The 23918-nt window shown below is 52.9% G+C and overlaps 9 protein-coding genes across 9 annotated transcripts; 3 read left to right on the forward strand and 6 right to left on the reverse strand.

The window, feature by feature from the left end:
* Positions 1-1624: 1624 nt before the first annotated feature.
* Positions 1625-5015, reverse strand: BDZ83DRAFT_565811 (uncharacterized protein; the record flags this gene model as incomplete). Its single annotated transcript, XM_060503800.1, has 2 exons — positions 1625-1692; positions 1751-5015. 2 exons carry the CDS (start codon positions 5013-5015, stop codon positions 1625-1627), a joined length of 3333 nt encoding a protein of 1110 aa, XP_060370736.1.
* A 1166-nt stretch (positions 5016-6181) lies between these two features.
* BDZ83DRAFT_331140 (uncharacterized protein) lies at positions 6182-7324 on the forward strand. Its single transcript, XM_060502415.1, has 3 exons — positions 6182-6474; positions 6532-6620; positions 6705-7324. The coding sequence occupies exons 1-3, from the start codon at positions 6367-6369 to the stop codon at positions 7225-7227; spliced, it is 720 nt and encodes a 239-aa protein (XP_060370737.1). The 5' UTR covers positions 6182-6366; the 3' UTR covers positions 7228-7324.
* Positions 7325-8872: 1548 nt separating this feature from the next.
* BDZ83DRAFT_565806 (uncharacterized protein) lies at positions 8873-10533 on the reverse strand (the record flags this gene model as incomplete). Its single annotated transcript, XM_060503798.1, has 2 exons — positions 8873-9951; positions 10011-10533. 2 exons carry the CDS (start codon positions 10531-10533, stop codon positions 8873-8875), a joined length of 1602 nt encoding a protein of 533 aa, XP_060370738.1.
* Positions 10534-12166: 1633 nt separating this feature from the next.
* On the reverse strand, positions 12167-12670 carry BDZ83DRAFT_747012 (uncharacterized protein; the record flags this gene model as incomplete). Its single annotated transcript, XM_060513360.1, has 1 exon — positions 12167-12670. One exon carries the CDS (start codon positions 12668-12670, stop codon positions 12167-12169), a length of 504 nt encoding a protein of 167 aa, XP_060370739.1.
* Positions 12671-12877: 207 nt separating this feature from the next.
* BDZ83DRAFT_331215 (uncharacterized protein) lies at positions 12878-14135 on the reverse strand. The gene has a single exon (XM_060502416.1). It carries the CDS (start codon positions 13805-13807, stop codon positions 13085-13087), a length of 723 nt encoding a protein of 240 aa, XP_060370740.1. The 5' UTR covers positions 13808-14135; the 3' UTR covers positions 12878-13084.
* Positions 14136-16006: 1871 nt separating this feature from the next.
* BDZ83DRAFT_747013 (uncharacterized protein) lies at positions 16007-16888 on the forward strand (the record flags this gene model as incomplete). The annotated part of the gene is made up of 1 exon (XM_060513361.1): positions 16007-16888. One exon carries the CDS (start codon positions 16007-16009, stop codon positions 16886-16888), a length of 882 nt encoding a protein of 293 aa, XP_060370741.1.
* A 586-nt stretch (positions 16889-17474) lies between these two features.
* Positions 17475-19231, reverse strand: BDZ83DRAFT_565841 (ubiquitin-conjugating enzyme; the record flags this gene model as incomplete). The annotated part of the gene is made up of 8 exons (XM_060503805.1): positions 17475-18353; positions 18415-18583; positions 18637-18648; positions 18707-18803; positions 18860-18881; positions 18937-19031; positions 19085-19118; positions 19199-19231. The coding sequence occupies 8 exons, from the start codon at positions 19229-19231 to the stop codon at positions 17475-17477; spliced, it is 1341 nt and encodes a 446-aa protein (XP_060370742.1).
* A 1523-nt stretch (positions 19232-20754) lies between these two features.
* Positions 20755-22074, forward strand: BDZ83DRAFT_747015 (replication factor C; the record flags this gene model as incomplete). Its single annotated transcript, XM_060513362.1, has 4 exons — positions 20755-20870; positions 20940-21018; positions 21067-21849; positions 21904-22074. 4 exons carry the CDS (start codon positions 20755-20757, stop codon positions 22072-22074), a joined length of 1149 nt encoding a protein of 382 aa, XP_060370743.1.
* On the reverse strand, positions 22046-23892 carry BDZ83DRAFT_331439 (uncharacterized protein). Its single transcript, XM_060502417.1, has one exon. The coding sequence runs from the start codon at positions 23744-23746 to the stop codon at positions 22199-22201; it is 1548 nt and encodes a 515-aa protein (XP_060370744.1). The 5' UTR covers positions 23747-23892; the 3' UTR covers positions 22046-22198.
* Between the last annotated feature and the right edge of the window lie 26 nt (positions 23893-23918).

The raw sequence follows: 23918 nt of genomic DNA on the forward strand, positions 1-23918 counted from the left end.
ATTCATTGGGAAACTTTTTTTTGTCCATTTCCCCAATGCCATCATATCCCATTAGCTCCGTGCACCACTACCTTAGCTGCCTACCTACCTCGCCGTGCTCTCTCCAACCTAGCTGTCACCATCTTCGGAGTCCAGCGCGATGATACCCAAGAAGAAGCCTAAAGCAATGAGCCCGACAAATCCGACTAAGAGTCGCTCAAAACACGAAGGTGTTCATCTGCACTTCCGCAATGCTTTCCACCAAGTGTCAACGAACGGGGAGGAGCGAGCGAGACATCGAGATGCCAACCTAACCCGCGCATCCGCAATCCGCATCTGTTCGCACGGGAGTGTCTGTCACCCCAGCTTCTCCCCCTCCACTCCCTCCTTCCGTTCCATCCCATGTCTAATACCGCCAAATACTGTGCTACCCTGCACCCAATCACATGCCCGCCGGCTTCTCTTCATAGGCCAATCATCCAGTGAGCGACTCCCCCTTCTGTTCAAAATGCTTGAATCCCTCACACACCACGCGGTGCACCCTGCTGCAGGGTACTAATCTTCGATACTTATGCGGTAAGGTAGGTATTCCATCTTGAGGGCGTTGTAAACCTCGCGCGCCTCTTCTATATGTGAAAAGCTTTTGGCCAAATCGTCTGTATCAGCCCAAAGAAAGTGCTCTACAACGAGCTAGCAATTGTCTATCCGTGCACATGTGAAGGAAAGCATCTCAGTTGAGATGGAGAGGAGAACGCCGAACAAGATCTTAATAAGGCCAAGTCACCTACCTTACCTAGACGATTGGCGTGCCCAAGCATCTCACCCCCATTATGCAGGTCAATTGTGGCAGTGCTGCTACTTCCAAGCAATATTAACCACTTCGAGTTGCAGACCAAGACCTCATACTCTCAAAGTCCCGTGTCTTTCGACCAAGAGATCCACGACGTTCCAGTCTGTTGGACTACTGAATGAACAGCTTTCTTTTCATACCGCTTATGCATTGAAGAATGACCCACACGGGTACCATAGTCCATGTCACTCGCGTTTTTCGGCACCATCGTATGCGTCGGACACACGTCGTATGTCACTTGATACGCGTATCATTGTTAAGCTGCTGTCCTTTCTACCTAAGATGAAGCACACTGCTCGTAAGCGCATGCTTTTTATGCCTGCCCTTTGTTCTACATCCACCATGATATCCTAACAGGCAGCAAGAAAGTGACCAGACCCTGATGATCCGGTCGTGTTGTTGCTTAACCGCCTAAAACCACAAAAAAAAAAAAAAAAAGTAGGCCTTCCTGGAGAGGCTCCCAACGATGCCTAGCCTCGCAACCCATGGCGGCCGTCCCGGGTCTTCCGGCCAGACCTGCCACATTATCCGAGTACCTAAGCACTTGTCATCTCGGTATAAACCAGTGCCAAATCCACCCGCCGTCTTCAGGCCTCGGGTTCTGCCCTTTTCCGTCCCCGTGCTTCATCCATCTCCCCTTTTTCGCTCTTCGTTGTTCGCAAAGCAATGTGATGAACAGATTGATGGGTATCTTGTTTTTCGAATGTCCAGGTCTTGCTTCCAACCACAACAATGCTTTGGATAATTCTTCGCTTTTCGCACAGCTCGTCACTTGTCAATTCGAGTGGGCTTCATCTATCGGCCTCTCAGTGACCTGGAACCCTTGACGGTGGCCGGGAGACACTGTGTCAGCCGGTCGCGTTCTGTTCGGGAGTTAGCATGAGTCCGAGTCCACTCGGCAATGGGAATAGGAGAACTTACCCGCTTCGTTTTCGAAGAGGAGCGTGATGTCGTCGTGCTCACCCGGCAAGTCCGGTAGGTCCAGACAGATGAATCCCATGTCGTCTGACGGTCCGTCGCTGCCGTTGGGCATGCGCGGCAGGGGGAACTTGGCGTCAACAAACTTGATACCAGCTTTGCTGCTCCTCGAAAACGTCTCGTATACATCCGTGCCTTTCAAAACGAAGTTCATACACTGGCCGTGGTGAAAGTCTGGGAAGAACGCGAGGAGTTGCATGACTGTGCCTTGTTGCACCACTTGGACTCGAGTCAATCCCGCCTCCCATTTCTTGTGGATGGGAACCACCATTCTTCTTCGAGAAATTGCAAAGGTAGCGGCGAGGCCGTCAAAGACGACCTGGAATCCAGTCAATGCAGCCTGGAAGGCATGGAGATCTTTCTGCGTCGGGAAGCTGTAAGTGCGAATCGTTTGAGTCGTCTGCAGCATTTGGAGCATTTCGGTCATGGCCTTGGGGATTTCTTTGCCAACAGTCCCGTCTGCTACATTTGCAGTCATGTCGAACTGTGGCTGGCGCATCACCACGAGAGATTTGGTCTCTTGAACCTCGAGCCTAACTCGCAATTCGCCGGGTTGCAGGTTCACTCGGTCAGTGAGTAAACCCTGCTTGGATTCAACGATGACTCTTAATCTGTCGGCTAGAACTGTCCGAGGATATTCGTCGTCGGCATCTTCATTGATGACTCGAAGGGATGTCCAGGGGATTTGGCTAACGCCTGGAAGATACTTGCTATCCTGTAAAGACGTCGACATGGAGAATCCGATAAGGGGCACATCTGCGTAGATCGTCTCATCCTTTTGCACAGAAGTGCCGGAAATGAGGCTGTTGAGCTGGGCCCGCTCCCCCTCATCAGCGAACGAGAGCACCATGCTCACCTTTATGCGCTTGTTCGGATCCGGATTGACATTGTCGTACTTGAGCATCAAGGCAGCATCACCTCCATCCGACCTAAGGAAACTGAAGGGGATTGGCATCTGTGGCGTGTAGGTGTGGTTGACACCACTGAGCGTTCTTGTGCGAGGGCCTGTCACCACGACGATTCTGTACCCCCTATGGTAAGCGCGTGGGCCTGCAGCAGCATGCTCCTTATGAATTTTCTCAAACAGAGCCACATCGCAATTTGCCACGGCTTCCTTGGGAAACGCCCGAGAATTGGGATTTGAGTCGAAGTACTGAAATGACCGAAGGGTAGACCGGAAAACGCAGTGCTCGTCGGACCGAGCATAAAGGGTTGACTGAACCTGAGCACCGAAATCGTACATATTCCACAGCATTCGGTAGTCCTGCTGTGAGCACTGAACGACAATCATGAAGCCTCTGGGCAGTTTGATCTCGAGTGAGTGGGTTGAATTGCGCCATCGGACATCGTCCCAGGTGGGGCCTGAGTTCTTGTTTCCTTGGATTCGTAGGTTGACTTCGCCGTGTTGACTAGCGATAACAAAGACCAGATTGTGCTGTTTGTTAGGGCGAACCATGGTCAAAAGACAAGGGAAATAGAATCTCTGAGAGTCCATGCCTTGTTCCATCAAGAACACATCCGTGCTCACTCTGCCGAATGTGAAGTTCTCGGCTGTATCATTAGGTGGCAGAGTCTCAAGAATTTCGAAAGCGGAGGGGGTGCGAACAACACCCGTCATGGCTGCAGATGAATCGGCAGTGAGCAACGCAATCATGTCGACGCTCAGTCGAGGGTATTCTACCCAGATAGACTTGTCGATGGTCTGAGGCAAGAACGCCTCCTCAGGCGGAAGGAATCCATTCCTCTTCATTGAGACAGCAAGCTTCTTGAGAGCGCCGACCAACGTTGAGCGAATCTCAGTAATGCCTGCGTCGGGTGCAAGGCGCTTGTTCTCCTGCACCTCAGGTATGGCTTCCTCCACCAACCAGTAGCCTTTGGCAAGGTTGGCATATGCCTGCTGGCGATCATTCTCGTTCTGCATCTGGTCTTGAGGACTACCAGGTCGTGCACGAACTGCAACCTCTAAAGCAGTGCGTCCTTTAATGAGCCACCACAGGGCAGCACGTGCTAGCTCAAGCGGTGAACAGGCCGAAATGGGCTTGATTGTCTCGGCATGCAGTCTAAATAGCTCGTTAAAGTGGCGAGTGCGGGTGACGAATGTGTTGAGAGCGTCATCACCAACCGCAAGGACTGCATCATGCAAGTTGAAAGATGCTTGTCTCGAGGCAACTGTTGCAGACGGGGGCGCCATATGATACTGAGAATTGACAGAAGGCTGCCGAGAAAAGTTGGCAGCTGTGTTCTGCTGTTGGCTGAATTCGGTGCTGCTGGAATATATGGATGAGGGGCTCTGGTCGGGAGGCTTTCTGTAGTCATCTGGGGATCTTGGCTGAAGGGGCACCTTGCTAGGTGGCACTGGAGATCTAGTTGGAGACTCGTTTATCTGTGGTACGAGAGGCGTTTGGCCTCCATGCTCCTCTCGCTCAGCTTGGCGTGCGGCTTCTGCAAATGCCTTACCCTCTGCTTGTCGCATCTCCGCCTGTTGGTGCTCGATGAAGGACTTCCGATTCTCGTTCTTCGCGATAGTCGGGGTGTCTAAGAAGGGCGCCGAAACTGTGTTACCCGGTGCCACCTCTCTATAAGCCGGAGGGGGTTCTTTGGGCTCGATGGGCTCGTTGCTGACAGAGGAGAAGCCTGTCTGTGTTCGTCGCAGGCGGCCAGGCATAAAGTCTGAGTCCTCTTTCGGTGCTGAGGGCGCTCTCGGCGGGGAGTCGTGAACAGCAGCCACGGGTGTACGGCGTGGAGACGGCGGAGGTCGCTGCTTCTTGCGCCTCGATACCTCAATGGCTGGGATCTCCGACTCATCACCACCTTCGCCAATGATGTCGGGTTGCTGGTCCACAAATCGAACGGTCAAGCCCTTTCGGTTGCTACGCCGCGGGCTCCGAGGTGGGATGCCCGGGCTTAGGCCAGGACTGCGAGCGGAGTACTGGTTCGGGGGGTTCAAGCTCTGCTGTGAGTGACTAGCGACAGACAAAGCTTGAGGATAGCGAGTAGCTGAAGATATGTCGAGCTTCGAAAGCTGGGGGGTGACGGTGGAGGGCGAGGCATGGTTGACCTGCAGGGTATCAGAGGGGCCGTTAAGGAAATCATTGATGTTGTTGCCCGTCTCTTCGGCCGTGGGCTTGCGATCTTTCTCTTTGAGGGCAAAGAGCTTCCCCATCAGACGACCCCGCCTCGAGGTCGCGGAAGGCGGTTCGTTCTCCATTGTTGAAGACCGTGATCGACGCGCGGTAATATCGAAACCATAGGAGTAGGTGGGATCCTATGCGAAAAAGGCGGCGTCAGCAAAGGCAGGCAAGGTAGGAGGCGTGAGCTGCCTCCCCGGTGGGATGTAGTTGGAGGAGGAGGGAGGTATGGGTATCAGCAGCCAGACCAGAAGTTGAAATACCTCGAAGAATTACAGAGCAGACCTCAGTTGAAGCTGCTAAAAAAAAGCCCGCAATCACTCGCAAGCGGAAAGTGCGATTCTTGTGTCTTTGAAAGTTGGCAAGTTGATTCGAAAGAAGGACGCGGCACCCGTGATAATGGTGCGAAGTGGCCTGCCCAAGGTTTGGCGTTAGGTAGGTGGTCGTCTGTCAGCCAGGCGTGAGCAAAGCAATGTAGTTGCAGCGATAGCAGTGACAATTCAAGGTTGGAGAAGGTCTGTGTTTGGCAAAATGAGCCCAGACGAATCGGGATTCTTTGCCTCGCAGTAGGTAAGTCGGTGGTGCTTGCTGCTGGCGTCACTGCAAATGCGACCGTGACTGTGAAAGAAAGGCGGTCGGTGGCTTCAGCCCAAATGGGGTGAGATTTCGACGTTGGGTTATTCAAGAGAAGCAAGGGGTTTCAGTTTCGGAGAGATCGCAGGTAGGTACGCAGTGGTATTGTATTGGAAGGTGCGGTGCGGAGCGACAAGGTAAGGCTAGGTAAGGTAAGGTATCCGTAGGCAGGCACGCAGGTAACCTGCAGAGTAGTGCAGTCGACGCGCGGGTTTGCGGATGCGGTGCGGTGCGGAGCTTGACGACGACATAAGGTAAGGTAGGTACGGATACTGGACCTGGGTCTTGCCTTCCTCACTAATAATTACCTACCATGCGGATACCTGGCGAAGAACGGCCACATGCACCACGTTGAGGAAAGAAGTTCCAGCGCCCTCGAGCACGGAAGTTGCAAGAGATGCAACAAAAGACATGGGGGGAGTTGAATGTGGGTAGGCGCCCGTGAGGTGCGGATACGTGAAGTGGTGAGGTGAGATTTCTAGGTTGTCTTGGACCGACTCCTCGCTAATACCTCGAGGTACCTTAGCAAGGTGCGTACAACGCGTCTGTCTCCAAGTTTCTTGCCTAGGAACTTAACGCTACTTCCCCCCTCATGCGTGGACCCTTGAAGACTCCAGTCCGCCCTTTAAGTGGCCAGGGGCCGTCGTTGACACTACAACAAACTCAACCCCCCTTTACGATCCCCGCCCGACCAGGCCGGGTCGAGGTGGTCAAACGTCACAAGCGAGACAGAACAGGTACCTTCTTCTGTACCGGACAGCGGAAGGGCATTCAGGTACAGCAGGGCGGGCACACCAGATGGTTCAAGTACGTACCCGACTGTCAGGTCAGGTTGCCCCAGTATCAGCACCAATCTCGAGTGGACGGCAACCGCGTCGTTTGCAAATCCCCAAGAGGGTTCGAATGGTATCTGTTCTTTCTCCACTGATTCTGATTGTGGTACTGATTCTCTCCCAATTACAGGAACTTTGGCTTACGGCTCATTTTACCTGCATGAGGGAGGGAAGGAAAAACAATGGCAGCAAGGCGATTTTCGAGGTGTTCAGACATGGGTCTTATCAACTTGATTGACGGACACTTTGGACGGGAAGGCTGCCCTACCCGTTCGGCAACGCAAACGAGACATGAGTGAACAGGTGTCTGTCAACCTCAGTGCACCTCACGCCATCTCCATCGTGGGACACCATATCCGTACATGGCCATTGTCACGCCGCACGTCGCAGCATGACAACAGAGGCACGTCGCAGCACGAGCACGTCCTTTCCTCCATGGCGAAGCTTGACTCCCTCGCTGGGCTGTAGGGCGGCCATTCCGGGTCGAGTGTCCGGGGAGTATTGGAATCCCAAGCCCCAAGAGCACGGAAACTCTCTAGGGACCTCGTCCCTACCGTTCCTGGGTACGGGTGCCCTACGCAGTAGGTATACCACACTAATACTTAGGCGCCGGCCGAAGACAAAATTCCACACTATTTTTGGGGTCCCATTCTCCAGCTCCGAGGTCCAGGGTGCACCAGGTGGGAGGGGGACCCGTTGTGCCGTTGCAATTGGGGGCTCCCGCTGGGCGACTGAGTCGGGTCTTGGGGCCCTGGGGGAGCATTGGAGGGGGCTTCTTGGTCTCACTTTCGGGGTCCTCTTTGCTGGGCGAGAATGGGACTGCTGAGTGGTGAGAATGGTGTAGGGCGGAGACCAGAGAGTGCAGGCATTGCCGTCATTGGGTCGTGTTTTAAAATAAGAGGGAGGTCTGGGGGGGTCTGGAGAGGGGCTCTTCGGCCTTGTGCGGTTCACGACACGAACTTGTCGTACTCGCCCGTTAACCGTTCTACCTATAGCGAACAGAGTGAATTGTCCGCTTACTATCCGTAGGTAAGTATTTCTTTCAAGGTTGAGTGGGCTCGTAAACTCTCCTTCGTGTTCATAGTCTGCATACGGCCTGTTTCCATGAAGTAATCACCTTCGTATCCATTTTGGTTCCTGACCACCACCTCGCTCCAGCCCAACACGGGTTGGTCCGCTGGCATCAGTTCCTCAACTTCTGCAATACTGGGTACGTAATAGAAGTCACTTTGCAAGGTCGGGTGCCGGTCGTGTGTTGAATCGTGGTTGCGCCTAGTAAATCGCACGTGTAGGTCACAGATCGTATGCAATGCAATACGCAGTCTCATGTACCCCTTGATTTCACGGATGTGCATACACATCGGACAGTCCAAGGTTCAGAGTTCAGACGCTACTTACATGATGATGTGCAGCCCTTGAGTTTCAGACATGGGACGAATCTATCAAACTGTCCGAACCTTAGCCTACTTGAGCAGCAGCCTCCTTGGCGAGCCGCAACTTGGCCATCCCATCTCACAAGCTAATTACCTTACACTGCGACCTACCCAAGCATGTGGCCGCTTAAGGAACGAGTAGCCGCATTCTCAAAGTCATGATTGCTATCATGATTGCCGTACGCTTTCTAAATGCGTACATATTCTGAGAAAGACATAAGAAATGGACAGTGGTCGTAGCAGCAGCAGCAGCAGCAGCAGCAGTACCTTAGTAATAGGAATAGTAGAAACAGAGCTAAGGAAGGTATTAGCCTTGTCTTGCAGATTCTCAGTGAGAACTTGAGAAAGGCACTCTCAGAGGGGCCACATGTCGCGTGAGCAACACCCGAACTGTCCAGCCGGAGCTGTTCCCTGCGACCAGCCAAAAGCAAAGCTTCCCGCAACAAAAAACAAGCAAACACCATATGCAAGATCCCGTCCAAGCCAAGAGATGTGGGTAATAATTCCCTTCAATCAAAAAGTTAACTGCCTTGCCCTTTTGCATACGGCACGTGGCATTGGCGTCGCTTGCCTTCATTCTCTACACAATCCAGTCCGAGGCAGCAGAAGTTCTCTTCTCCTCCTTCATGAGACTTCTCTTCGAGACAAATTGCTGAAGAGCGAGCGACTTGGTCGATGAAAGGCATCACGCTAAAGCATTTCGGAAACCTCGCAAGTCATGCAAGCTGCCTATTGAGCCGCTAAGACGGCGCGGAGCCGGCACTTCTTCACCTTAGCAAAGATACCTACGAGTCATTTTTGCTTCTCTTTTTACGGACACGACGCAGACAATTACCATCAACTCCACAACACAAAGTATGTCGAAAATCAAATCGCTTTCATCATTTCATTTCCTAGCTGTCACTCGCACCGCAATTAAACCCAACTCAGGGATGGCCACCCGACCGTATCTGTATGCCTCCATACGGGCACATTGTTCAAACTCGCCCTGATCCAACAAATTAGATGCTAAGCGCCGCCACACCGTTATCAATAGGTTCACGCATGGACCATTTGCCGGAGTCTCTTCTCAATCTTCTGACGTCCATCCAACGTCTCCCATACGTTGTGAGGGGCGTCGTCGACCGTATCCCAATGCTTCAGGTTTCTCGTCAGATGGCTGAAGTCTCTCTGCTTGTCCTCCCATTCGCTATCCTTGCGAATATTGGCGCCAGAGCTGATGACCACCAGAGGGGTATTCGGGTACTGGATGGCCTTACTGCTAATCACCTCGCGCTTGGTGAGCGAATCGGCGACGAGACTCTCCTGCAACTTTGAGAACAGGTACTTTCCACTCTGTCTAGCCGAACGACCCCAGACGCGGTCTGCACTTGTGCGTCCGCGGAAGATGGCACCTGGGAGACGTTCGATTCCAAGAGGCGAGAATACGCCGCGAAGCCAGTAGGAAAAGCCTCTGCCGGGGTCCGAGACCCGGTGAAGGAGATCTTCGTGAAGAGGATCAATCAGAAGAAGGCCGTTCACTTCCCTGCCGTGTCGAGAGGAGAAGATTTGAGAGTAAACGGAACCAATTCCAGCGCTGGCCAAGATCCAAGGACCCTTCTCTCCAGCTCGTGCGAGAGCCTCGCTGAGGGCGTCAGTTGCCATGCCTGCTGACAGAGGGCTGGGGGCGGTATCGCTCCATCCGTAGCCGGGACGGTCAGCGAAGCAGTATCTCGAGATGGAGTCGTTCTTCAATGCGTTTTGCGCAAACTGCCATAGTCCATTCTCAACTGGCAAATCACCTCCCTCGAAGAAAACGGTGGGTAGCTTGTTGCCCGCGGCATCGGTGCCGTTGCCATCGCAGTAAACGTGGATCCGGTATTGGTCGCCGTCGACCCAATATTGCTCGCCCGGCGGGCCGAAACCGGCATCGAGGGATCGCAGAATCAAAGTGGCAGTGATGAGGATGATGATCAGAGACAGGACGATGTATGCCACCGTTGAGATGAGCACCTCGGTCCATTCCCAGACTGTGCGCCTCGTCTCAACACGGCCAGTAAGCCTCTCCTCCTCCTCAGCCTTGCCCCATTTCACAGTTCGGTCACAGGCAAGCGCCCACAAGCTCACGACGAATGCCCCTGAGGGTGGACTTGTCAGCAAAGGACCAGTCTCATCAGATGCCAAACTCTCAACTTACAGACAACGCTCGCAACTCCCACCCCAGCCTCTTCGTAGCGATTCTTCTGCACCGCAACGATGAGAATCATGTTGACGAGTAGCATGATAGCCATGAAGATGGCCAGAACCCGGACAGCCTTGGACGGAGCCGCAAAGAACACGAGGGTGAACAAGAGCGTGAACAATGCCACACTCGAATAGCTGAAGGCGTAAAAACCGGAGCCACGGGTATGCATGCCAGGCGGCGTGACGAAGGAGGAAACCAAAGTCAAAGTCCACCACGTGAAGGTGAGGGCCGTGAAGAGAACAGTCACCCATCGCAGCAATCGCACCGTCCACAAGTTGTACGGAGACACTGCCGGGTCATCGGGCGTCAAATACTGGCGGTTGTCGCTGTCGAGCCGGTTTGGTAGGAGCCGAGTGTGTTCGTCGGGTTCCCGTGCCGCGTACTCGTTCGATCCTCTCTCTTCCGGAGGACCAGGTCCATCGCGGACCTCCTGGTCGTCGTCCTTCTTATTCCTCGAACCCCAGAGCGAAGACATGGCGGATGTTCTGTGTCGTAGCTATCGTCAAAGGCCTGGACTACGGGGAGTATTCACAACAAGTGCCACAATTGATGTGCGGCAGGGTATCTTTCGTAAATGCAACCTTGACCGAAAAGTACAGAAAACCGATGCAAAAAAGGAAGAATACGAGAGAGAGAAAGAGGGAGAAGGCTGGGAACTGGGGGACACATGTCCAAGTAAATGGCAGTAGTCTGAAGCAGCTAAGACGAACGACCATGGACTAGGCACTAATACCTACTTACATCCCGCTCACAGACGTCTCAATGACGGCAGGGGGCGGAACAGACTCAGAGAGAGGGCCTAGAGCTTCATCGAATCGATGCTGCAACCACCAACTCACCAGAGGGGAGAGGCCAGAGCTTCCTGGTCATGTACGTCATCCTCTGCAATTGGGGGAACGCGACACACAGCGCTGTCACCGAATGCGGAAAGGTGGGGGAAACAACCACGGCGCTGGCGCCGTGAGGATCGCCGATTGGAAGGCCCCATTTTCCAGTTCAGTCGGGGGACTGGTTACTGGTTGCTGCTTCAGCACACTGCACGTCCCACCTCAGTCGACGGCCCTCCGAAATCTCCACACCCGACTCGGAGCTAAGCTCCGGCCTAGCGTGGGGGATTGACGAAGTGGTAGGTAATGCGGGAGCGAGTTGGCGAGAAGCAAACGCTCAAGCTCGCGCCTCACTCTCGGCAGCATGGAAAAAAGCAGGGAAGTCAAGTTTGACGGTGGTGACCTAGCCAGCTGCTCTTTGCTATGCTGCAAATGCATCTGCATCTGCGGGTGCCAACGTCAGTTTTCAGCTCCATACCTAAGCAAACACGAGCATCAAGTGGTGTCTTGGTATTCGGGTTGAACCAACCAACCGCATGAGATCGAGCTGTCACTCAAGTAATCTTGACGGGTAGACCTCCTTCACACCATTGGTGAATCCCATCATGACTAAATCTCTCAACCCCTCCCGCCTGAGTACACGAGACAGCCTCAACAGTGCCAGGGTGCTCTTGGTGACTTTCGGCAAGCTTGGGGGATTGTTTCGCGACTGGGAACTAACATTGCGACAGTAGTGACTGCTCCAATCTCCATGGCCCCCGACTGCACCAGATCCCCAGCTTGAAGCTGCCTCGTTTTGATCATTAATGCATCTACCTACGTAAGGTACCTAACAACGAATACGAGTGCCACATGATAAGACTACCAGCAAATCAATGTCAACTATACGTGTACCTCCAACGTCGTCTGGGTCCGTCAACAGCTGTCAATCACTGGGAACATCATGTTGGCATGTGAATTTGGCACTCAATAACATGAAAGTAGTGGGAAATCTTCCGTTTTCATCAAACTATGTTACTCTTAAAGACAGTCGTTTCAGGCTCTCTGTCCTGTGGCGCACGAACGGCCACCAAGTTTGAAAATTCCAACGCAGCTTCTGCGATAGGCTTGTTGCCGTAGCGTCTAGAAGCGGGTATAATGCAAAAGCGATTCAAGCAAATTGTCATCATCTTCCAGTCGTTGTCTCGTCCATCAATTCATACACTCCTTCCTCTGCCTTGTCACAAATAAAGGCATGCCCCCCTGCCCCCCCCCCCCATTTCCGGCCGGTTGGTGTCGCGCCTACGCCCACGGGGCAATGGGGTTGACCTCCCTGCTACCCGCCGAAGACTCAGAAGAAACAGAGCCTGAGATTCTCTCACAGCCGCCATAGGCTTGACGAACTTGCTTTCGATTGGCAAACTTCTTCTTGGCGATCGTCTCGGGATCAGGCCCACTGGAAGGCCTGATGGCCTCTTCAGGAATCGCTCCAATGGGAGCGTGCAGCTTTGCGCTGGCCTCTGGGTCATTCATCGCGATCCCATGTTTGTGGTACTCTTGTTTCTTGAGCTGTTTCCAGTCTTGAGAGGACGGCTCGCCAGTACTGAACCAGTCTTTGAGCTGACTGACCCAATGGTTCTTGCTGTCTTTGGGTTTGGTCTTTTCACTTCGTCTCTTCTTCGTAGGGCTTCTACTGACACTAGCTGTAGAAGCGCTGTACTCGGATGTCTGAGAATGGTCGGAGAACATGCGTTTCGGAGGGGACATTCTCAAGTCCATCTCCGAGATTCTGCGTCTGAGGCCCATCTCGTCGTCTGAGAGGTCGAGCAATGTTCCTGGATGATTATCTTCTTCGTCTATCGCTAGCCCGATCTTGTGAGGGGCAGTTCGCGTGTCGACTGTTGCTATTCCTGAGCTAGATGCCGGGCGAGGTGGGCTCGGCGGGCGTAGGTGGGTGAATGCAAGATCAACCGACTTGGCGAACTTGTGACCGAGAACAAAAGCGCGCTTCTGAGACGCCTTCTTAGGTGGGCTTCCGAAGACAGCCCGAGCTGATGGATGGGTAAATTGAGATCCAGTGAGAGAACGTCGACCAGGATTCTGTGGCGAACTTCTTTCGACTCTCGGCAGTCCTTCGGATTCGGTGGTCTTCTTGGTCCTCTGTGGTGTTGAGATTCCGAGGAGACTTCGCCGTTTCTTCTTCTTCTCTGGAACCGGCCCCTAGCCGTAGACAAACGCCTCTGGTCCAGTATCGGAAATGTAAGACTGCGAATCTGTCGAGGCTCCTTCTTCTTCTTTCCGAATGGATCTGTACGATGAAGCCCAGTAGAACGGGGGCTCGATGCCGCTACTGAGTGTGGATGTTTGTGCTTCTCCAAAGCTGGTAGGAGGTAGGTGAATACCCGCCTGTGCGGATGAAAAGATGGGAGGTGCCAACGGTGGTTGTAAGGCCGCGGTTGGGTATGAGAAATTTCGAATGGGAGGTAAAGGTGATGGTGAGTCAAGGGGTGAAAACAGATCTTCTTGGATAGGGAGAGGCGGGTTCTTCTTCTTGTTTCGATGGCGATGGAAGAGCCGCATTGTTCGGCGAGAGAATAGACTAGTAAGACTTCTATTCAAGCATTCGAAACGCACACCCGAATTTCCCGAGATTTGCAGAAGATGTCTGACAGTAAATATGTGCGGAGAAAAGGAACGGTAAAGTTTGATAACAAGTACTCGAGGCGAAGGAGTTGGATGTTTTGGAACCGAGATTTGAGAGGTTGTAAGTTCAGTGAAGTCGAAGTAGTGCCAGAAAGAGGAACTGGCGGACGAGGAGTAGAAGTAGAGAAGATCAGCAGAGAGAGAAAGAAGGACCTCGTGGCAGTAACGTGCAATTTGACGCCGGCCCAAAAGAAGCGGAATGGAAACAAAAGCATGGGACGGAAAGGTCTCAGAAGCCATGCATGCTCGCTGCTCGCTGGCTCGCTCTCGTGCTCTTGCCCCGCTCGTGTTGATTACATCCCACGCCTTCCCATGCTTTCCTTCAGGAAAGAGCAAGCGGATTGGCTTGGCCTGCACCTTCCATGTTTTCTTTTGGTGGATGCCATGCCTTGTCCCGCATGCCACCCCGGTGTTCAGCACCTCGTGCCATTAGCTCCTGCCATGTTGAGGGCAGAAAGAGCGAGGCATCACGAACACCATCTACCCGACCCTGTCGATATGCCAGTCCTGCAGTACGACTGGACGCCACATGTCGCTAACAATACGCTAACGCCAACGTTGGCAAAGACTGTGCGGTAAACCGTAAGAAACGACGGTTAGTTTTCATTGTTAGGGCACCCTCACCAGATGAGTGACGTCTTCCCTGGCCGCTCTACTACTGCGGCATCGTTGGACCATGGACAGAGCCCTTGCCTGAAGTTGTCGGAGGGCTGGGACGATGCAAGGACTGGGAGTTCCACCGTCGGACTCCTCGGTCGACCGTCGACCTAGTCATCCCTTGGTTAGGCGTATCGTAGTGTCTCAGAAACCAAAACGCAAGACTGGCTCAGCAAAACCCAGTGCTAGCCCTTTGACGGCGTGTCGTTTCGTCCTTTGTTGACCATCTTAGATAGAAAATGTGGTGCTGTCAGCTCGAAAGCACGGCTAACCCAGCGGTCTGGTATAGGATCAAGATGCATCTCACACACTTTAGGCTTCCCGTACTGAGGCGCAGCATCCTTTGTCTACTGGCCAGCAGGTTGAGTGAGGGGCCCGGTTGTGCGGCAGTTGGCTGTTTGGGAGGAGGAAGAGTGCCCTGACGATCGCCAGCAAGAAATGAAACAAACTCTTCGCCGATGGGGTTCAATATTGCAGAACGACCGAGGTCAAGCTATCTGGGTATGGGCGGGTAGTCTGCGACAAGTTTTCCTTATTTGGAGTTGTGATGCTGGGTCATATCGAGAATTCGATAGCGCAAGGGCTGTAAAATGGAAAAAGCAAGTTTTCTTGCTGCAGCCACAATCTGATCTATCACAGATCCAACTTGCAGTCCGCGGATCCCGTTCCTCGTTCCGGTGCACCAGGTGTGCCCTCTCCTCCTGCGTAGAAGGCCATACCTTCTTGAGGCCGTCGGGCTTCTCACGAATCCAGGCAAGTTTGGAAACTGTCCATGGAGTACGGACGTAAAGCAGAACAACGTTGGGCGGATTCTGGGGAGCTCTGGCTGGATAGCTGAACTGCTAGGCCAGAATCGCATCAGTGCTTTCTCGACGTCATTTCTGGATGTGCTAGATGATCGAGATTGAAGAATATGCTCTTTTCTTGGACTCAAACCCAATGCCCATGGTGTTTCTCTCCGGAAAGAGATTCATCGTCGATTCCTACATCGGCAACTCCCCTCACAATAGCGGCTGAACAGATATCTCGGGATGACAACCAATCAGTTTACCCTGGCGAAAATGAATGGAGCACTTGGCACGTGCACGCTTTCATCGAGACGTAGTAGACCGTGCACCGCCTGCCTCGGCGACGTGATTCAGATCTTGACAATCTTCTGCAGGCACCCTGCTCCAATCGAGCTAGCCAGTGGCGAACCTGCATTTGAACGTCAACCCTGGGGCACTGTTTCCATTTCCCTGTCTTGCATCCAACCTTTGACTTTGGAATCCGTTGAATGAATCGGGCGGGCCACAGAAGTAGGACAACACCTCCAGCAACATCAACAACACCCGCAAAGTCAACAAACAAAAACCGCCGCTTGGCGCGTGCACTTTGAGTTCACCCGACCTCTACGTCCGTTGGCTTACGCAGCCCGCCCCTGCGTCCCCATCATCGAAACTATCACAACGCATTTCTTCTCTAGAAGCTTCTCAGAGGCACACAGGCACCAGCTTGAGAACCTGATTTAAGCTGAAAGCAGCCTTCCCTGCACGGCGCTAGTATCCGAAGCTGACAAAGTTCCCGAGCCATCTGCACGCGCGGCGCGCCAAACGCACGGTGCACATTCAGCTCCGATTGCACTCCCGTTCCCCCTCCTTCTCAACCCCACCACGAGACGAGAGACATTCCAACTTTCAACCTTTGATTCTCCCGCTCACACATCAAAAAGCCGACCACAGACAAACAAAAAAAAGAAAGGACCGCTGCTTCCGAGAGCGAGCCGCAAGCCTTCCCCCAACCATGCCCGGCCTCACGATACAAACAGACGCGATCTCGCCGCGCACATCGAATGCGCCGGCGCCAGCGCCATCTACGTCTGCGGCTGCTGCTCCGACTGCTGCCACAATCTCTTCGGCAGGCGGAACAAACCCACCACACGCGCAGCAGACCCCTCCGCGATCCTCTCGCTCCTCATCCCCCGCCCGGCCCCCCATCAGCCCCATAACCCCGACCCTACCCCCGGCCCGTCTGCCGGACCCTCCCGCCCCTTTCGCTGCCGACCGTCCAGTCCTCACCCACTCTTCCCAGCTGTCCGCCGCTTCCGCCATCCCCCCTCCGCGTCCCGAACCCGTCGACTTCGATTCTAATCCCGATGTCCTCGCTCTCAAGTCAGCCATCTCCATCCTTCAGATGCAATCAAAAAAGGCTACCGCCGATATCCAAGGGCTCAACGCCGCAAAGAACGCCGCTGTAGAAAACCCATCGGCTTTTCTCGCCGACCTCGGCGCAGGCAAAGTGCACACGCAAGGCGACAAGCTGTTTGCCGAGTCTGACTCGGATTCGGACGACGAGACGGAGGGCAGAGCAGATGGGAGTACCGCGCAAGGCAAGGCAAAGGAACCACAACAGCCGTGGGAGTCACTTCCCAAACCCCAGAACGTGGTGCGCTGTCCACCCATCAACTGGTCACAATATGCCGTCGTCGGTGAGTCTCTCGACAAGATTCACGCGGACCAGCTGGCCAGACCAAGCCAAGGCGCTCCGGCAACGTTAGGGCCCAGCGGGACATACGAGTTCAAGGGAGAGCCCGGAGGTAACCAGAGACCTTTCATCGGCGTCGCCGCCCCTTACACACCTGGGAAGGACAGGATCGAGAAGAAGGCAAAGGGAAGCAAGCGATGAGACATCACGTTTCTTCCGTCTAAAAGATTTGAGAAAAGCCGTTTGAGGCAAGGTTGCTGGAACAAACATCCCGGGAATGGATGTATGATTGACGCTTTTGTACTGAGGTCATGAGATTACGAGGCGTTAAGCATGAATAGGGTGCATGGAAACGAAGGCGTTTTGATGTATAGGCTAGGACCATATTTCCATTTCGATTTTGAAGAAGAAGAAGGAAAAACAACGATATCAACTTTCGAACGTAGCTACTTTCGTCGCGTCATTATCCGAGGTATCTACTGGAGTCTAGCGGGACAATCCCAAGCCCGTTCCTGAATATGCATGATTCCGATGCCGTTAACGCCGTCCAGCCCTTTGAAGCATCTTGAACTTGGACACGCCAAGACCAATTTTCACTACCATCACCATTATGACCGGGGAAACCCATGACCGGAAAATTGTCGACCTTTTTTAACGCGTTAGTCGCGTGCTGAACACCCGCGTACCCATGTTGATGTACCTTAGCCTGAAGGTGGTCTTGAGAAGCAATATCAAAAGTCACTGAAAAGTTTAGCTCAGGAACACAGGACAAGATTCCGAAAGCGACTTACTCCATGCTCTGCTGCACAGATCTACGAAGCCGCCTATTGTAGTTCTTCCGTGCCTCGGCGCCTCCCCAGTAGAGGGTGTGCGCTTCAGGGTGTACCAAAGTTCGAGGGTCGTAAGCCGGGTCTTCTTCCTCCAGTGCCGTAAACACAGCCTCGATGTGAGTTCGGACGTCCTCCTTCCTAAGTGAGTTTGGGAAATAGCAGACTGTACCGTCTTCTGCAATGCGATGGTGGAAAATGCGTGTGTGAAACTTGACTCGAGGTTGCTCCTCGGGGAACTTGGTACTGAAGTGGATTTTGAAGCGGAATAGGCCACCGTCGAGATTCGTCATTGGACGTCCAAAATAGGTGACGACCCAAACGAAAGGATTGTTGTCCTCCAACTGGACATCGTGAGGAATGTCTTGACGCTTGAACGCCTGCACCACTTGTTCATACTGGTGGCGCAAGTTCACAGAAAGTGTCATTTCCTTTTCGATCGCAACCTCGCCATCCTTCGCCCACTTGACGAGCTCATTGTCAAGCGCAGCCTTGACATTCCGCAGGCGTCTTTCCAATTCCGTGTAGTTGAACTTGCCGTCCATGGTGTTACTAGCACCCTCAAACGGCATGCGAACAAACGCTTGGTGGTCCTTGACCTCGGCCTTGGCCTTTTGCACAGCAAGGAGGTAATTGTCGTAGTACCAGAGGAACCGCCGCTTACATAAATCCTTGAAAGGTTCGAAAGGAACGTTCGTATCGTCGATATCATCGTTGTCGATATCAAGTTGGTCCCCGTCTGCCGCAGACTGTTGGGCAATGGCATTGCCGTCGGGTGTGAGACCAAGGTATTCCTCCATACGCTGGATAACGGAGACTCGAAGTGTTTCGTGACGTATCTAGGGCAAGCATGAGCCCCATTATCTCTCATCATCCCAACACACAAGCGTGTCAACTCACCTTCTGGACGTAGTCCTTCTGGTTCTTCTTATCCGATGCTTCGTTGGCCTCCTCGAATCCAGGCTCGTTCTCGTAAGGGTTTCCGGACATTAAGCTCTGGATTGAAATGAGTATAGATTCGAGTCCTTGTGCTGCAGACCATTCCTCCCCACGTTCTCCACGCCATGTGCTAGGTCCTGTTAGTCAAAAGTCCCTTGGCAAATCCTATGCGCCTGGCTATACCCGAGGATGGACCTGCAGAACGTTAGTTCTCTTTGCTCCTAGAGGGCTCCGTTGCGGGAAGCAAACCCACAAGCAAACCTTGCCGGACGAGTAGATGTTGGGGTTGAATCGGCATCGACCTCCGTTCGTTGTAATACCGTTGACGTTGGGCGACTTCCTAGGGTAATCTACTTTTGCGTCAGTCCAACCCACCCATCATTGCCACATTACGGCAGAAATATACCCTTATTGAATCTGATCGCAAACTACTTTCCCGTTAGTACTGCGAGCAAGCCGGGGACTCTCATAGCAAATTGGTACCTCAAAGAACCCAAACTCGTACGGAGTGTCGTGAGGTCCGATGATCAAGGCCTTAACATTGCGAACATCGACATCGCGACAAGCGACAGCTATGGCTGGCAAGGAAATCAGCATATGAACTCGACCGTGTTCGCGGGAAGGCTCGTACAGAGATCCGAGGTTCGCTGGATGTCGCCGAGTTCCTGTTGTGCGATCAAACGTCAGCCTTGCGATTCTAGCCCCTCCTTCATCGCTCTGATGAGGGGCGGGGCAGCTAAGGTACCTTGGTAATCCGAATGATGGATTGATCCGCCATGATGCCAGCTGGGTCAGGCGCTGCCCCTTGACAGTCAGTGGACGTGGTTCGGCAGATGCTTGGCTGTAGGCAGTTATCGTAGATTCTCCTTGACGTAGGGTAGGTAGTTGATGGAGAATCGAAATTGTAGTGCGGCCTGAGAGCCTGGGAGAATGGTAGATGTCTGGTCAGTAAAGCGCTCTCTGCGAGCGGGCAGATGCAACTTGAGGTGCCCTGGGTTCTGTTGGTTGTTGGTTGTTGGTTGCTTGGTTGGTGGCCGAAAACCAGGGTACGTAAGTGGGTAGGTACTACCTACCACAGGTGACCTTAGTGCTGCTCGGGCTGGTAGAAGTACCAGTTCTGGGCGGTAAGGACTCAGTTGATGGGGCGCTGGGACGAGGCAGCTGCACCAGGTGCCTAAACTGGCAGTTTGGCGGGGCAGGAGGGGTAATTTTAGCGTGCGTTGATGCAGGTGAATCGCAGCGTTATTGTGTGGTGAAGAGGCCTCTTTGAACTTCACTACTCAGAACTTCTTTCAAGCCCCACAGCGTAAAGTGGTGCTTTCATTGATGCTAGATTTGAGAGATACAACCGAGCAACAAAGTGGATTGCCCATAGGATATTCTAGTCTTAAATGAGATGTGGCTGACTGAGATATTTGATGTCACAGCCACCTCTACTAAACAGAGTCTCCTTTACTTGCAGAAGTATTGATGGCACTGGCTGAGGTGTGGCACTTACTTTAGGCGGGGTTCACCATATTTGTCAAACGATCCCTTGCCGCTCCTTACCGTTCAAAGGTTGACTCTGGCCGGGTCTGAGTCCTAATACGGATAATATGGGTAAGGTCTTACTCGAAATCTTACATCGGATGATGCTTCCTTTTCCCCCCTCTCTTCATAACAATATTATCTTACGTGTAGCCCAAGCAGCTTTCAAGGAACATTGAAACTCCCCCTCTACTATATAATCATGCCGAGGAAACGGGAACGCGATGATCAGCTTGCTTCCTGTACATAGAAAACCTTTATGCCCACTTGCCCATCTGGACCTTCGTGCTGTTCACGTTCTCAGCCAATGGACATTGTCTTTGATTGAACAAAGTAAGTCGGCGAATGAAATGAAATAAAGAAAAACTCACAATGTACAGAAGTAGAGCACTGTGAAAGAAGTGATGTTTTTGATCACTTCCTTGACACTGGAAGATTAAAATACCTAGTTTCAACATTGCAGTGAGTACCTATCCTGGTCTAGGTAGGCAGAGAGCTTTCGGTACGTATCTCATGTAAGGTTCCGAGGATACCTCGAAAGTGGGACGGTCGCGGGGTTCCGTTGACGCGGTGGATTTACACCCCTGTCAGTCAAGAAAGCTCCAACACGCGTCAAATCGGCTGGGCAGCGCGTCTGCCAGTTTAATTGATTTTCTACGATCGTCACTACCGCCACACACCCGAGGTGTACAGAAGAGCCACGATTGATCGAACAGGACAGGATATCGCGACCTACAACAACCGATATTCAAGCGAATTAACAATCTATGACACATGGCGAGCTTTTTTGACCTCAAGGCCAGGAAGGCCGCCGCAGTAAACGGCACGTCGACCCAGAAGCAAGAGAAATCCGCGCAACCGCCACGAGCACAGCCATGGGTTGAGAAATAGTTCGTCTTCCCACAAGCTTCTTAGAAATCGTACGCCTTTTCACTTGCCATACTGACGTTCATCGACAGCCGTCCCAAGACTCTCAGCGATGTCACAGCACAAGACCACACCGTCACGGTTTTGCAGAGGACACTGCAAGCCTCCAACGTACGACTGCCCCCTGATGCTTTGGGACATCGCTAACCCGAGACGTAGTTGCCGCACATGCTGTTCTACGGTCCCCCAGGCACAGGAAAGACCTCTACAGTATTAGCTTTGGCCAAAGAACTCTACGGTCCCGAGATGATCAAATCGCGCGTGCTCGAGCTTAACGCTTCTGACGAGCGTGGAATCTCCATCGTTCGAGAGAAAGTGAAGGACTTTGCTCGCATGCAGTTGACGAACCCGACGAACGAATATAAGAAGAGATACCCCTGCCCGCCATTCAAGATTATCATCTTGGACGAGGCCGACTCTATGACCCAAGACGCACAGAGTGCCTTGCGCCGCACCATGGAGACATACAGCAAAATCACGCGGTTTTGCCTGATTTGCAACTACGTCACGCGAATCATCGATCCCCTTGCTAGTCGTTGTAGCAAGTTCCGCTTCAAGAGCTTAGACCAGACCAACACGAAGAAGAGGCTGGAGGATATCTCAGAAAACGAGGGCGTGCAGCTGGAGGACGGCGCAGTAGACGCCCTCATCAAGTGCAGTGAGGGAGATCTGAGAAAGGCTATCACATTCCTGCAGAGTGCTGCGCGACTAGTGGGCGCGGGCGAGAAAGATGCTGCGGGAGTTGATGCTATGGATGTCGACAAGAAGCCCGTCACGGTGAAGGTTATTGAAGATATCGCTGGTGTCATTCCGGACAAGACTATCGACACATTAGTCTCCGCCATTCGCCCACAAGGCGCTGCAGACACGTACGCAGGGGTTGCCAAGGTGGTCGAGGATATGGTGGCAGATGGTTGGAGTGCTGGACAGGTTGTTACTCAGGTGAGCTGCCCCCCCCAATATTTTACTGCTCGTCGCGTTGCTAACAGTTTCCAGCTCTACCAAGCACTCGTCTTTGATGAGACGATCCCAGATGTACAGAAGAACAAGATTGTTCTCATCTTTTCCGAGGTCGACAAAAGACTTGTGGATGGCGCGGATGAGCACTTGTCTATCCTCGATTTGGCCTTGAGGATATCGGGGGTTATAAGCGGTCGTGGCAACTGATCAGGACTCAGATCGGGTCATGGGCTTGATCAACACTAGGCGGCGTCCGGGTTGGTAAATTAGAGGCGTTGATAATGGCAAACAATATCCATCTATGAGGGGTATGTGACAACTGCAGAGAAAATCAAATGTGATCTTCATGACCGATGAGACCGAGCTTCCCATCGATGACAGACCAAATATCGTCATGCTTAACCATGGATCCCTTACTCTGATACCTGATGTGCTGCCGCATCCCCGGCTTATTTTCTGACCCTTGCGTCAGCCATATGTCTTCCTCCGTCGTGTCTCCCGCCTCCATCTCGGCCTGTTTCGGCTCGTGGCCCAGGAGCTTGTCAACTTCCTGAAGTGCTGTTGTAGAGCCTTCCAGTGCGACCTGGCCTTCTTCAATTTTCTCCGTAACAGTCTCCAACGTCGCGATCTTAGCTGAGTCTGCCGCGAACACCCAGGGCTTGACTCGGTCTGAAGGCACTGGCTTCTCAGCCATGGCCGTGGAGAGGTCCTCTCCGAATCCTGATTTGGGTCTGCCCGTCCCAGGCATAGGATGTCCTGGAAGAAGCTGGCTTTCTTCAGCGAGATGATCAAGCGCTTGTCGAGTTTCCCTTGCCTGCTTAGCTAGAACAGTGTGGATGTGCGACTTTTGTGTGATCATCCCCTTCTGTTCTCGAGAAAGCGAGAGGAGTTTCTCGAGATAAGGCAGCAGGAGGTGCGCAGTGGGTGCTTGGGGGATGGACTGGCTTTGGCCGCTTGAAGATGAGAGGTCATTGCCAGGCTTCAGGACCGGTTGCGTCTGCTCTGAGACGACCTTGAGCAGCGCTTTCCTTGAAGCTACGTATTTGCTGTACTTGCTCTTGATTCCGCCCAGATACTCGTCGATAGTGGCTTGTTCAGTATGGCCGTTGGATCCATTTGCCTGGTCGTCTGCTTCTCCTGAAGCCTTACTGAGCTCCGTCTCAATCCAGTTGATCAGTTCAGCCCGAGTAGCATCCAAAGCATGCGCCTTTGCCTCGTCGCTGACTTGGCCTGCTAGTGATGCTGTGTTTTGTCGAACACCATTGAGGAGTTGCTCTTCACGCTGAAGCAGAAGTTTAGCCCTCAGCACGACTTTTTCAAGCTGATCAGCTAGACCTCCCAAGTTTGTCTTCGTTGTACTGGCGCTGACAGAAAATCCATTCACAACCTCTTTTGGGACCTCTGGCAAAGTCATCGACTTCCTGAAAATATCTTCCAGATCGAGAAAGTCTGGCGATGCTGCGGGCTGGCGTCCTAAAAGATCCAAATACTTTTGAACCGTCAGCAGTCGCTGTTGCTTCTGCCGTAGTTTGACAAGGGCCACATGTTGCTCAATCTGATCCCTAGGGTCGGCAGCCTTTGGCCAGGATGGGGCTGCCGTTACCGCTGCGTCCCGCGTGATCTCGTACTCATTGCGAGCCTTGAGGTTCGCATTCAAGGCTTTGAGATATTCCTTCTGTAGGCCTCTAACCTCACTTGTTGGCCTCACCCTGCAAGAAGCATCGACGAGAGACAATGGTTCTTGAACCGGCCCTGGTTGACGGCAGGCCTGAAGATGGAGGGCCAAGGCGCGCCGGATGTACGCTACCTGCTCCCGTGGTTTGATGTAAGGTTCAAGAGATGCCTGAACCTTCTGAATGGATTTGGGAACTGGATCCATGTCGAAAAAGGCCTTAGGCTACGCCATAGAGAATATTCCAGTCGTACCAAGGTAGGATGTTTCCGCCAGATCAAAATTTGGCCTCAATCCTGCTTCGCGTGTAAATGTTGATGGATGCTGGTACCGTGATTTACACAGCTCGGTGGTTCAGGGGTGGTGTGGATTTGCTAGG

This window comes from Colletotrichum acutatum (genome assembly GCF_030867785.1).
Source record: "Colletotrichum acutatum strain CBS 112980 chromosome Unknown BDZ83scaffold_5, whole genome shotgun sequence".
Taxonomy (NCBI): Eukaryota; Fungi; Ascomycota; class Sordariomycetes; order Glomerellales; family Glomerellaceae; genus Colletotrichum; species Colletotrichum acutatum.